General features: G+C 37.3%; 1 protein-coding gene across 1 annotated transcript in view; it reads right to left on the minus strand.

Moving 5' to 3' along the window:
• The window catches only part of CWC27 (CWC27 spliceosome associated protein homolog), a 253,969-nt gene that overhangs the window by 230,709 nt on the left and 8,633 nt on the right, over positions 1-14,627 (minus strand). Inside the window, exon 2 of the mRNA XM_005694639.3 lies at positions 11,413-11,509. Within this exon, the coding sequence (XP_005694696.1) occupies positions 11,413-11,509 (97 nt within the window). The remainder of the gene's footprint in view (positions 1-11,412; positions 11,510-14,627) is intronic.

Below are 14,627 nucleotides of genomic sequence, written 5' to 3' on the forward strand. Positions count from 1 at the left end.
AAACATTTAATGTGATCCCTATCAAATTATCTATGACATTTTTCATGAAACTAGATCAAGTAACCCTAAATTTATATGGAAACACAAAAGACCTCAAAATGCCAAAGCAATCCCGAGGAAAAAGAACAAAGGTAGAAGCATAACTATCTCAGACTTCAGACAATACTTCAAAGCCACAGTAATCAAAACACGTGGTGTTAGCACAAAAACAGACATATAGATCAATGGAATGGAATAGAGGGCCCAGAAGTATTTCCACACACTGTGGTCAATTATTTTCAACAAAGGAGGCAAGAATAAACAATGGAGAAAAGACAGTCTCTTCAGAAAGTGGTATTAGGAAAGCTGGACAGCTGCATATAAATCAATGAACTTAGAAAACAAACTCAAAATGGCTTAAAGACTTAAACATAAGATATCACGCAATGAAACTAGTAGAAGAGAACATAAGCAAAACTCTGACTTAAATCCTAACAATGTTTTCCTAGGTCAGTCTCCCAGAACAAACAAAAATACAAACAAAAGTAAACAAATAGGACCTGGCCACACTTATAAGCTTTTGCACAGCAAAGGAAACTATAAATAAGATCAAAAGACAACCTATGGAATGAGACAGAATATGCAAAAGATGAGACTGACAAGGGATTAATTTCAAAAATATACAAACAGCTCATACAGCTAAACAGAACCAAACAACCCAATCAAATATTGGGCATAAGATATAAATAAACTTTTCTTCAAAGAAGACATACAAATGGCCAAAAAACACATAAAAGGAAGCTCAACATCACTAATTATTAGAGAAATGCAAATCAAAACCATAATGAGGTATCACATCACACCAGTCAAAATGGCCATCATCAAAAAGTCTACAAACAATAAATGGGTGTAAATGTAAATGTAATAAATGAGATAGTGTAGAGAAAAGGAAACTTCTTACACTGTTGGTGGAAATGTAAACTGGTGCGGCCACCATGGAGAAGAGTATGGAGGTTCCTTAAAAAAACTAAAAATAGAGTTACCATGTGATCCAGCAATCCCACTCCCGGGCATATATCCAGAAAAGACAAAAACTCTAATTTGAAAAGATACATACAACACCAATGTTCATACAGCAGTATTTACATTAGCCAAGACATGGAAGCAATCTAAGTGTCCATCAACAGAAGAATGGGTAAAGAATTTGTGGCAAATAGATAGATATAGCAATATATATACAGTTCAGTCACTCAGTCGTGTCCGACTCTTTGCAACCCATGAATCGCAGCATGCCAGGCTTCCCTGTCCATCACCAACTCTCGGACTTCACTCAAACTCAAGTCCATTGAGTCGGTGATGCCATCCAGCCATCTCATCCCCTGTTGTCCCCTTCTCCTCCTGCCCCCAATCCCTCCCAGCATCAGAGTCTTTTCCAATGAGTCAACTCTTTGCATGAGGTGGCCAAAGTACTGGAGTTTCAGCTTCAGCATCAGTCTTTCCAAAGAACACCCAGGACTGATCTGCTTGCAGTCCAAGGGACTCTGAAGAGTCTTCTCCAACACCACAGTTCAAAAGCATCAATTCTTCGGCTCTCAGCCTTCTTCACAGTCCAACTCTCACATCCATACATGACCACAGGAAAAACCATAGCCTTGACTAGATGGACCTTTTTTGGCAAAGTAATATCTCTGCTTTTGAATATGCTATCTAGGTTGGTCATAACTTTTCTTCCAAGGAGTAAGCGTCTTGTAATTTCATGGCTGCAGTCACCATCTGCAGTGATTTTGGAGCCCCCAAAAATAAAGTCTGACACTGTTTCCACTGTTTCCCCATCTATTTCCCATGAAGTGATGGGACCAGATGCCATGATCTTCGTTTTCTGAATGTTGAGCTTTAAGACAACTTTTTCACTGTCCTCTTTCACTTTCATCAAGAGGCTTTTTAGTTCCTCTTCACTTTCTGCCACAAGGGTAGTGTCATCTGCCTATCTGAGGTTATTGATATTCCTCCCAGCAATCTTGATTCCAGCTTGTGCTTCTTCCAGCCCAGTGTTTCTCATGATGTACTCTGCATGTAAGTTAAATAAGCAGGGTGACAATATACAACCTTGATGTACTCCTTTTCCTATTTGGAACCAGTCTGTTGTTCCATGTCAAGTTCTAACTGTTGCTCCCTGACCTGCATATAGGTTTCTCAAGAGGCAGATCAGGTGGTCTGGTATTCCCATCTCTTGAAGAATTTTCCAGTTTATTGTGATCCACACAGCCAAAGGCTTTGGCATAGTCAATAAAGCAGAAATCACACATATATCAATGAATGAAATATTTCGATCAAAGAATGAAATAATGCTATCTGCAGCAATATGAACAGACTAAAGATTATCATAAGTGAAGTCAGAGAAAGACAAATACCGTATATTATCACTTACATGGAGAATCTATAAAATGATACAAATGAACTAATTTACAAAACAGAAACAGACTAGCAGATGTAGAAAACAAACTTGGAAAAGGGGGTGGAGGAAGGATAAATTAAGAGTTTGGGGACTTCTCTGGTGGCCTAGTGGTTGAGAATCACCAATGCAGGGGACATGGATTCGACACCTGATCTGGGAAGATCCTACATGCCATGGGGCCTGCACCACAACTACTGAGCCCACAAGCTACAACTAGAGGAGCCCATGTGCCCTAGATCTCATGCCTCACAAAAGAGAAGCCACTGCAGTGAGAAGCCTCCACACTGCAACTAGAGAGCAGCCCCTGTTTGCCTCAACTGGAGAAAGCCCACACACAGCAACGAAGACCCAGCATGGCCAAAACTGAATTAATCTGAAAAAAGAGCTTGGGATTAGCAGATACAAACTACTATACAAAAAATAAACAAGGATCAATGGATAACACAGGACAGTATTCAGTATCCATATCAGTATTCATTACCTTGCAATAAGCTATAATGGAAAAGAATCTGAATCTATTTACCTATGGACATGGAACAAAAGACTGGTTTCAAATAGGAAAAGGAGTACGTCAAGGCTGTATATTGTCACCCTGCTTATTTAACTTATATGCAGAGTACATCATGAGAAACGCTGAACTGGAAGAAACACAAGCTGGAATCAAGATTGCCGGGAGAAATATCGATAAACTCAGATATGCAGATGACACCACCCTTATGGCAGAAAGTGAAGAGGAGCTACAAAGCCTCTTGATGAAAGCGAAAGTAAAAAGTTGGCTTAAAGCTCAACATTCAGAAAACGAAGATCATGGCATCTGGTCCCATCACTTCATGGGAAATAGATGGGGAAACAGTGGAAACAGTGTCAGACTTTATTTTTTGGGGCTCCAAAATCACTGCAGATGGTGACTGCAGCCATGAAATTAAAAGATTCTTACTCCTTGGAAGAAAAGTTATGACCAACCTAGATAGAATATTCAAAAGCAGAGACATTACTTTGCCAACTAAGGTCCGTCTAGTCAAGGTTATGGTTTTTCCAGTGGTCATGTATGGATGTGAGAGTTGGACTGTGAAGAAGGCTGAGAGCCGAAGAATTGATGCTTTTGAACTGTGGTGTTGGAGAAGACTCGAGAGTCCCTTGGATTGCAAGGAGATCCAACCAGTCCATTCTGAAGGAAATCAACCCTGGGATTTCTTTGGGAGGAATGATGCTAAAGCTGAAACGCCAGTACTTTGGCCACCTCATGCAAAGAGTTGACTCATTGGAAAAGACTCTGATGCTGGGAGGGATTGGGGGCAGGAGGAAAAGGGGACAACAGAGAATGAGATGGCTGGATGGCATCACCGACTCGATGGACATGAGTCTGATTGAACTCTGGGAGTTGGTGATGGACAGGGAAGCCTGGCATGCTGCGATTTATGGGGCCACAAAGAGTCGGACACGACTGAGTGACTGAACTGAACTGATATCTAAATCTCTTTGCTGTACATCTGAAATTAATATATTTTAATAAAATGAAAATTTATCAATGCCTAAAACTAAGTGTATCTACAGTTAGAGTTAACACAACCGGTCACAAGATTTTTTTTCCCCAGAATGTTAAATAGGCTCCTTAACCAAAATCTTTTCTTCCCTACTTACTATAAAATATCTAACTCAGTTTCTACAGAAACCATAGTATTGGTTGTTTTGTATCTACTTCAAGGATTCTCTCAAACCCTGGATGCAATTTTCAAAATAAAAATTGAAGAGGTTTTGGTATAGATCTGTGGTTCTCAACTAGGGGTAGGAGGAGCAGCAATTTTTCTCTGTGGCACGTATTTGTGAATGTCTGGAAATATCAGACTGTCACACATGGGAGATGTTACTGGCATCTAGTAGGGAAAGACCAAGGATACTTGTAAACATCCTACAAGGCACAAAAAATCCCCACAACAAAGAATTACTAGCCCAAAATATCAATAGTGCTGGAGATTGAGAAACCTTCATAGAGATAAATAGCCTATTTCTTAATTCTCCCTCGTTTCCCCACAGAAAATTAACTTACACAAACACTATACAAATCCAAAATATATCAAAATTACTCACTGATTATGGGTCTGGCACCATCAGTGCACCCTGCTCAAGAAACAGTCAACAAATAAAATGATTAATCAACACAATATATAATTGAGTCATTGGAAAAGACTCCGATGCTGGGAAAGATTGAGGGCAGGAGGAGAAGGGGGCAACAGAGGATGATATGGTTGGATGGCATCACTGATTCAATGGACATGAGTTTGAGCAAGCTCCGAGAGTTGGCGATGGAGGAAGCCTGGTGCACTGCAGTCCACGGGGTCTCAATGAGACAGACATGACTTAGCGACTGAATAACAAATTAGACTCTCATTAAGTTTGCTAAATGACTGAAGAAATTATTTGTATTTTTATATAAATACACTAATAAACATACGAGATCTTATATGATCCCTGAATTGATTGAGTTGGAGTCAATAATTGAGTGTAGTTATAATTTAATCACATGCTGATGACTGTAAAACAGAGATGAAAAGAGCACAGTTCCCTTAATACTTTACTGAGCTGCAGAACTTCTTGACACCAGATTTCTTATCAAAGAGAATGATGAATGTCTCCATTAATTAAATCATTTGAGTTGAGTCTTCTATTATGTGAAACTGAACCAACCCAGCTCATTCAACAACAAATACTTATCAAGTGCCTACTGTGGACCAGGCACTGTACTGATACAATTACTGACATAATCCATAAAATACCAATTACATGAGTACTTTGTGACACTTTATTAGCCAAAACATGACTATGGTTTATCATAATTCACAAAATACTATAATACTGTGGCTTGTTCACAGGCACCCTTATAATTTTTCACATGAGCAAGCTATAACTGGAAATAAAACTCACAGTTAAAAAAAGCAACAACAAAGTAACAAGTGATCTAACAACTGTATCGTTTGGAGGATGGATTGGAAGAAACAGAAAGGAAGATTAACTGATTTTTTTTCCCAATCCATTCTGAGTGAAGATCTGTTGCACTACATTCATAAGAACTCCCAAGTACAGATAAGTTCTCTTTGGCTACAAACAGAAATTGTAAAAACCAAGAAGTCTAAAAGTATTTCTCCTGTATTCCTAAGTAGCCATTTACTTTGATTAACAATGTGTATTGCAGTTAGCAATTGTAAGTCTTGCCTCTTGTTGGCTTTAACCTGAAAACTCAATTTTCTTAAAAAAAAAAAAAAAAACCTGAGATATAATTGATGTACAAGATTACATTCGTTTCAGATGTACAACACAGGGATTCAATATTTGCATATATTGTGAAACGTTCACAGACTATAAATCTAGTTAACATCCATCACCACACAGTTACAAATTTTTTTTCTTGTGCTCAGAACTTGCAATATATACTCTTTTAACAACTTCCAAATATGCAATAACTATAGTCAACATGCTGCACATATAATTTTCTAATTATGAAACCAACAATATAAATTACTCATAGCGCTATTCTGAAGATTAAATAATATGGAGGCAACCTATAAATTCTCAAGTTCAACACAAATGTGAGATCAAGCTTTAATATTTCCACTTAAATTTGACAAATCCCTATTTAAATTTGAACATTAAAACATACCCCAGCCTACATCAAAAAATAAAAATAATCCATTATGCCCATAATATGTAAACAACAGTTTTTAGCACATGGTCAGATTTACTTTTTCAAAGGATCACTTAAACTCCAGTAAGTTACAAGGCTGGATAGAGAGCAACTGTTGTCCAATCAAAACACAACTATGGCTTATCTGGAGACACACAGATTCAAGAATTCTCGAGAACAGGATCTATTAAGACTCCACAATCTATTTGAGATGACAGAAGAGGGAAATGAAAGAGATTTTTATTGTGTTTTCAAATTTTAACATTACCCATCTTTCCTTTTTGTACTTCCTATTAAGTCTTAAACTTTTCTTTATTTTCCTAATTATATTCTTGTCAGATAAATGAAATTATTATAACATTATACATATTGAATATAAATTTTCTGTAGTTTCTCTACACTTTAATTTTGTATTCTATCATGCCTAAAATTCCAAATTTCCACATTTCTCATAATTTCTATATCCATTATTTCCACTTCCTTGTAATTTATTAATAATCACTGTTGAACTGTGCCTGCCTACCCACCTGCCAAAGCAGGAGACTTAAGAGACACGGGGTTCAATCCCTGAGTCAGGAAGATTCCTGGGAGTAGGACATGGCAACCCACTGCAATATTTTTGCTTAGAGAATCTGGTAGACAGAAGAGCCTGGTGGTTATGGTCCATAGGGCTGCAAAGAGTCAGACACGACTGAAGTAACTCAGCATGCATGCATGCACATTGAACTATGCACTTAGAGCTTATCATGTGCTATAAAAGATCTTGCTGTTTGCAATGTTTGACGTCCTTCTTGAATGTTTATTTATCATTCAATTAGTATTTTGCAGAGGCCTTGCTATTTCATTATGTGTGTTCATAATATCCTCCTGAATTTTCCCCACTACTGAAAAAGCAATTTATATGTATCTCAAATAGAAAATGAAGTTTCTATTTGGATGCTGAGTCTGCTACTGTCATTAAGTTTTGTATTTCTGGCTATAACAATGTATGGGTATAACAACATATTCTGACTAGTTATATTTCTGCTTAAGCACACATAGGAATTTACATTGCATTTTAAAATCATGTATATGTGTCTCTTAGAATTTTTTGTGTTTACTTCTGCAAATATTATCTTTAATAACTTTTTACTTAAAACTTCTTTATGAGCTCTCTATTTTAGCCCATTGGGTTTTTTTAAACAAATATTTTAGTTTTGTAAAGATATTTCTTTTAACCTCTTACTATAATATTTAAATGTTTGTAACTTCTAAAGAATTTAAAACTCTTGCTAAAGGAGAAAGAGGATAAAAGATAACTGATGAAGCATGGACACTGAGGAGACATGGTTGAAGTTAAATTTCAAGAGTTAACAGTCACATAAAGTATAAAAATTTTGATGTTCCTATTTACTTCTCTTTTTGCTCCCCACTTTGCTTTTCAAACCTAAAATTTTATTTCTTCCTCACTTTTCAGAAGAATTAATCAAATTATCAAAGATAACAAGCTTCCCTTCTCTTCTTTAACCTACTTTTTAAACCTGTAATTTTTAAAAATTCTCACTCATTTAAAAAAAATTTTTTTTGGTGACACCACATGGCATGTGGGATCTCAGTTCCTCAACCAACAATCAAAGCTGCACCCCCTACATTGGAAGGGTGGGATCTTAACCACTGGATCACCAGGGAATTTCTGGAACATTTTCACATTTTTGAGTGTTCACCTAACTATCTTGCAAAGATCTGAAATCCAAGATTAAGTCTGTGTAACTGTAAATCTTTTGTTTTCATAAAGACTAAAAACTACCCCCAGACACAGAAGGACAAATAGTTAATTTTCTCACTTTTGTGTGGAACCTAAAATAAAGTTCAGCTCACAGAAACAGAGAGTAGAATGATGGTTGCCAGAGGCTGGGGGGCATGGAGAAAATTGGGAGGTGATGGTCAAAAAGATACAAATTTTCAATTATAAGATGAGTAAGTTCTGGGGATCTAGTGCACGATATGGTGATTATTGTATACTAGAAATTTTTATTAATAGAATTGTGTATACTAGAAATGTGTACATATCATATTCTCACCACATACACACACACAAAAAGGTAATGATGTAAGGTAACAGATATGTTACTTGATTATGGTAATCATTTCACAATGTATACATACATTAAATTATCACATCGTACACTATTTAAAAAATCATGTTGTACAACCTAAATGTATACAATTTTTGCCAATCACACCTCAATAAAACTGGAAAAAAAATAAGAACTTCCCTTTAGCTGTAAACACCATTTTAGTTGAAGACTGTATCTGAGGCTGTGCTCCCACTAGCTCGTGTTTATTCACTTGCTCTTTAATTTTGGAAACCATGGCCTTTTTTCTCTTTTAATATTGATATGACCATTATAAGATCTAGAATACTGTGACTTGTTTAAATCATATAAGCAGAGAATTAAAATGAGGCCCTCTGAATTAAATTTTTAAAACCCTGACTTTATTCATTTGGAAGCATCTTTGTTTAAATTAGTTTTCTCAAGTTTCTTGTTAACCTTTGCAATAATAATTTTATTTCTCACCTTTTCAGTTAAAAGAATTGCTCTAATTATTTTTTATTATTTTCCTTGTCTTTTTTCTTTCTACTTGTATTCTCATAAATAGGGAAATAATTTTATTGATGTTGTGATTAAGTTTCATCATCACCTAACTTAAGAACCTTATTTCTTCTTTCATTGTTATATTATATCCAGATGTTTTCTGTTTCTTCTATTCACCTGAGCATGGATTATAATTTACCATTTATTCTTTCTAATGTTTTTATACTTTTGATCCTCTGTAAAATTTGAGCTTAATATTCTTCAAACTTCTTTCCAGAAAAAAATCTGACTTTTCTGTGTCTACTGTGTTTCTCTTCTCTGACTGAACTACCTGTCTGACTCAATTTCCTTCCTGCCTGCCATAGTAATTATTAATAATGGTCTTTACAGATGTCTTATTTTCTCCTTTTCTTTTTTGTCAGCTCAATTTTTCTTTTCTTTTTTGAGGTGCTGAAGGAGGTTGTTTTGTTTTATTGTTTTGGTCTGGGTATTTTTATTCTTTAAATCTTCCACTGGCAATTTTCTCTCCAATTATCTATTTGGAGAGCTCTCACTGCATGCTACTACTGGTTATTCTGTATTTTCTTTCACATCTTGCTTTAGACTCAGAGCGCTGCTTTCTGATACCTTGATTAACCTTCTCTTTTCCTAAAAATCAGATATAATTTAGGACAATGATTTGCCACCACTGGAGATATCTGAAACTATATGCAATGTATACTGAAAGTCAGCATGTTATAAATGTTAGGGATATTTAGCTCTAAAAGGGAATATTCTAAAGGGGAAAACACCCAAGTGACTGTAATTCTGTAAAGTTTGTTTAAAAGAAAGATAGTCACTTTATTACTCAAATCTAAGAGTTACTAGTAACATTGGTAATATCATCACTGAATGTTGGATGGAAGGCTTTATGAAGCAAACAAAATTTTTAATACACATGAAAAAGTGGACTGGGAATTCCCTGGTAGGATTAACTGGGTGGTTTAACTGGGGCCCCAGGATTTACCCCGGCCCTGGTCAGGGAACTAACATCCCACAAGTGATACCACATGGACAAAAAACAGAAGAATGAGTGAGTTAACTTGAACAGAAAAAGAAGGGAAGAGAAAGTATTCCAAAAAGGCATGTGAGGATATGAGATTTCAAGAAATGAAGAGTTTATGAGTGGAAATGGGAAGGACCTGCTCAGGAAATAAAGGTAATAGTCAACTGAGACCACATGGTTATTCAGTGCAATGAAAAATGAAGTTGGAAAACTAGGAAGCCAAGCTGCCTGAGGATTTAACTACCAGATGAATTGAAACAACCTAGATGTCCATCAGCAGATGAATGGATAAGAAAGCTGTGGTACATATACACAATGGAGTATTACTCAGCCGTTAAAAAGAATTCATTTGAATCAGTTCTGATGAGATGGGTGAAACTGGAGCCAATTATACAGAGTGAAGTAAGCCAGAAAGAAAAACACCAATACAGTATACTAACACATATATACGGAATTTAGGAAGATGGCAATGACGACCCTGTATGCAAGACAGGAAAAAAGACACAGATGTGTATACCAGACTTTTGAACTCAGAGGGAGAGGGAGAGGGTGGGATGATTTGGGAGAATGGGAATTATAACATGTATACTGTCATGTAAGAATTGAATCGCCAGTCCATGTCTGACGTAGGGTGCAGCTTGCTTGGGGCTGGTGCATGGGGATGACCCAGAGAGATGTTGTGGGGAGGGAGGTGGGAGGGGGGTTCATGTTTGGGAACGCATGTAAGAATTAAAGATTTTAAAATTAAAAAAAAAATAAAAAGTTAAAAAAAAAATAAAATAAAATAGCCACCAAAAAAAAAAAAAAAAAAGTGAGGATAAAGAGATCAAAGATAAGAAAATGGAAGACCAGGTAAGAGGCAATTACAATCACACAGTTAAGGCAGTTTTGGGGAAGAAACTGGTAAATTTGGTTTTATACTATTTGAGTTGTAGCTGACAGTAGAAGATTTGAGTAGAAAAGTCCACTAGGCAATCAGATATATAAATTAGAGTTCAAAAGAGGAGAAATGGTTGGAATTCTACATTTGATGGTTACATGGTTGGAAGTTAGCTCAGTTGGTAAAGAATCCACCTGCAACGAAAGAGACCCCAATTCAATTCCTGAGTGGGGAAGATCCACTGGAGAAGGGATAGGCTACCCACTCCAGTATTCTTGGGCTTCCCTTGTGGCTCAGCTGGTGAAGAATCCGTCAGCAATGTGGGAGACCTGGGTTCGATCCCTGGGTTGGGAAGATACACTGCAGAAGGGAAAGGCTACCCACTCCAGTATTCTTGCCTGGAGAATTCCATGGACTATACAGTCCATGGGGTTGCAAAGAGTCAGACATAACTGAGTGACTTTCACAACTTTCACTTTCACCGATTGGAAGTAACAATTGAAGAAAAAAGAACTAAAGCATCTTAGGGAGTACCCACTTTTAGAGGATGAAAGAAAGAAGTGAGATAAATTTCTGTTAAAGATGCAGAGATTTACTGACTGGTGGCGGGGGACTGGAGGGATTTTTATCTCCTCTCTCAATCTCCTGACACACAGCTCAAACCCACATTGCTTATATCAACTCTGATCATTCATTACCACTATTTAACATGAGTCTTCAATGTTGTAGGAAAATACACTGCAATTTTTAAATTAACAAAATTTCTTTTACAGAATAAAATTCAAGAATTATGATTACCTTCCAAACAAAGCTGGATGAAATTTCTGCATGCTTTAGGAGCTTCTTTTGACCACAACTCTATATCAATATCTCCAGCTGTAGTTTTCAATAAAACCTGTAGAAAGCACATAAAATCATTAAGTTATCATTTTGCTTCATAATGAGTTTATTGGCTGTTCAACATAAAGTATTCACTACTGAATTCTCAATTTTAAAACAAAAATAAGAAACTTTGCTTGGTTTCTGTTGTTATACTTAAAAACCTCAAATAATCAGTACAAGTTACTCTACTTCTATCTTTTAAATACTATTTTCAGAAATAATTTATGCTTTAAGGAAAAAATATTTTTTAATCACAGAAACAACTGCATTCATTTAAAAATCAATACTGTAAATTTGCTTTAATTTTAAAAGTTTTCCACATTTCTTTCAATAAAATTGGTATAGCAAATTAAGACATTAAAGAACAATGATCCCATGAAACTACATCACTAAAAGACGATTTTCCAATTATCTTTTAACATATGAACAGTTGACCTCTTCACTCACAATCACGCCATTTCTAATTTACAAAGGAACATTCTTAATACAATTCTGGGTTGTATATTTGGGATCAAACCTGTGTCTCCTGTGTCTACTGCACTGGCAGGTGGATTTGTTACCACTGAGCCACCAGGGAAACCCCTTAAAATTACTACTAAAATTACAGTAAATGAAATCCATTGAGAGTCTTCTTTCCACAGCTTATGAAGGCAGTTACTCCTTGGTGCAAGCAGCCATCTTGCAGGAACCAAAATCCCTACTGAGTCCACAGGAAGAAACAGCTTATAAGTCTTATTAATAAGCACAAACAGCCACAAAGAACAGAAAGCTCTAAATCTGAACACCCTGGCACAGCTGCATCCAACTGCTTTAGTATCACTTCCCCCACACACCAGCCCTCAGTGTACCAAAGCAGAACAGAGTCCACTGTCAATAGCTGACTAATGGTCCAGGACATATGACCATCACCATCACTTTTGCTACAATTGCCTTTCAGTTTCTACTTCAGAAGCCCAAATTACACTGCCATAATTTATATAACATTGATGAATGTATTGTATCTTTTTGAGCTTTTACTGGCTACATAGTTCTCTTATAATTATGCACCTGAGGGTGGAGGAGGAGACAATATCTATACTGTTCAGTTCAGTTGCTCAGTTGTGTCCGACTCTTTGCGACCCCATGAATTGCAGCACGCCAGGCCTCCCTGTCCATCACCAACTCCCGGAGTTCACTCAGACTCACGTTCATCGAGTCCGTGATGCCATCCAGCCATCTCATCCTCTGCTGTCCCCTTCTCCTCCTGCCCCCAATCCCTCCCAGCATCAGGGTCTTTTCCAATGAGTCAACTCTTCGCATGAGGTGGCCAAAGTATGGAGTTTCAGCTTTAGCATCATTCCTTCCAAAGAACACCCAGGACCGATCTCCTTTAGAATGAACTGGTTGGATCTCCTTGCAGTCCAAGGGACTCTCAAGAGTCTTCTCTAACACCACAGTTCAAACGCATCAATTCTTCGGCGCTCAGCTTTCTTCACAGTCCAACTCTCACATCCATACATGACTACTGGAAAAACCATAGCCTTGACTAGACGGACCTTTGTTGGCAAAGTAATGCCTCTGCTTTTGAATATGCTATCTAGGTTGGTCATAACTTTCCTTCCAAAGAGTAAGCGTTTTTTAATTTCATGGCTGCAACCACCATCTGCAGTGATTTTGGAGCCCCAAAAAATCTATACTGTAGTAGATTTTAAAAAGTTATGACCAACCTAGATAGTATATTCAAAAGCAGAGACATTACTTTACCGACTAAGGTCCGTCTAGTCAAGGCTATGGTTTTTCCTGTGGTCATGTATGGATGTGACAGTTGGACTCTGAAGAAGGCTGAGCGCCGAAGAATTGATGCTTTTGAACTGTAGTGTTAGAGAAGACTCTTGAGGGTCCCTTGGACTGCAAGGAGATCCAACAAGTCCATTCTGAAGGAGATCGGTCCTGGGTGTTCTTTGGAAGGAATGATGCTAAAGCTGAAACTCCATACTTTGGCCACCTCATGCGAAGGGTTGACTCATTGGAAAAGACTCTGATGCTGGGAGGGATTGGGGGCAGGAGGAGAAGGGGACAGCAGAGGATGAGATGGCTAGATGGCATCACAGACTCGATGAACGTGAGTCTGAGTGAACTCCGGGAGATGGTGATGGACAGGGAGGCCTGGCGTGCTGCGATTCATGGGGTCGCAAAGAGTTGGACACAACTGAGCGACTGAACTGAACTGAACTGAACCCTTAAAGAAATATAAGAACCAAAAGTACTAATGTGCATGATTTTCTCAATCCTTTACACTTTCTCTACAAAAAGAAGGGGGTATTTGTTGAGTGCCTCCCATGCGCCAGCTTCTGTGCCAGACACTTTATATATCCTATCTCACTTAATCCTCATCTGCAAGGTAGGTATCATTACTCTTATTTTATTTATGAAGAATCAGAGACTCAGACAAAGTCAATTTATCCAGGGTCTACAGTGAACACACTTAAACCAAAGGCTTTCTAATGCAAAGCCCATGCTTCTTTTATCTCACCATACTGCCTCCACAAAGTCCTCCATAAATTCCATACTATGCTGGGAAAAAAACGTCCATCAAACTCTAGGGCACCATCACATGTTGCAAAATAAATCTCCAAGTTACCCTGGTCACAAATGATTTGAGTAGAGAACAATGTCTAAGTCAAAAGCACTCACATATTGCTTTGCATATAAGCATATGCAGGCATACCCCTGAGACATCACAGGTTTGGTTTCCCACCACTACAACAAAGTGAATATTGCAAAAAAGTGAGCCACATAAAGTCTTTGGTTTCTCAGTGCATACGGAAGTTATGTTTACTCTATACTGTATGCAACAGCATTATGTCTGAAAAGACAAAGTGCAAACCTTAATTTTAAAATACTTTATTATTAAAAACTGCCAATCTACATGTAAGCCTTTAGTGAATCATAATCTTTTCACTGGTGGGGGGCTTAAAATGTTGCAAGAATTACCCAAATGTGACCCAAAGACACAAAGTGAACAAATGCTGTTGGAAAAATGCTAAGAGGCTTGCTGTTATATGTGTAAGTGCATCACTTTGCTGTATACCTGAAACTAACACAACATTGTACATCAACTATACTTCAGTTAAAAAAAAAATTAACTGAAA

The sequence above is a fragment of the Capra hircus genome, chromosome 20, assembly GCF_001704415.2.
Source record: "Capra hircus breed San Clemente chromosome 20, ASM170441v1, whole genome shotgun sequence".
NCBI classification, from domain to species: Eukaryota; Metazoa; Chordata; class Mammalia; order Artiodactyla; family Bovidae; genus Capra; species Capra hircus.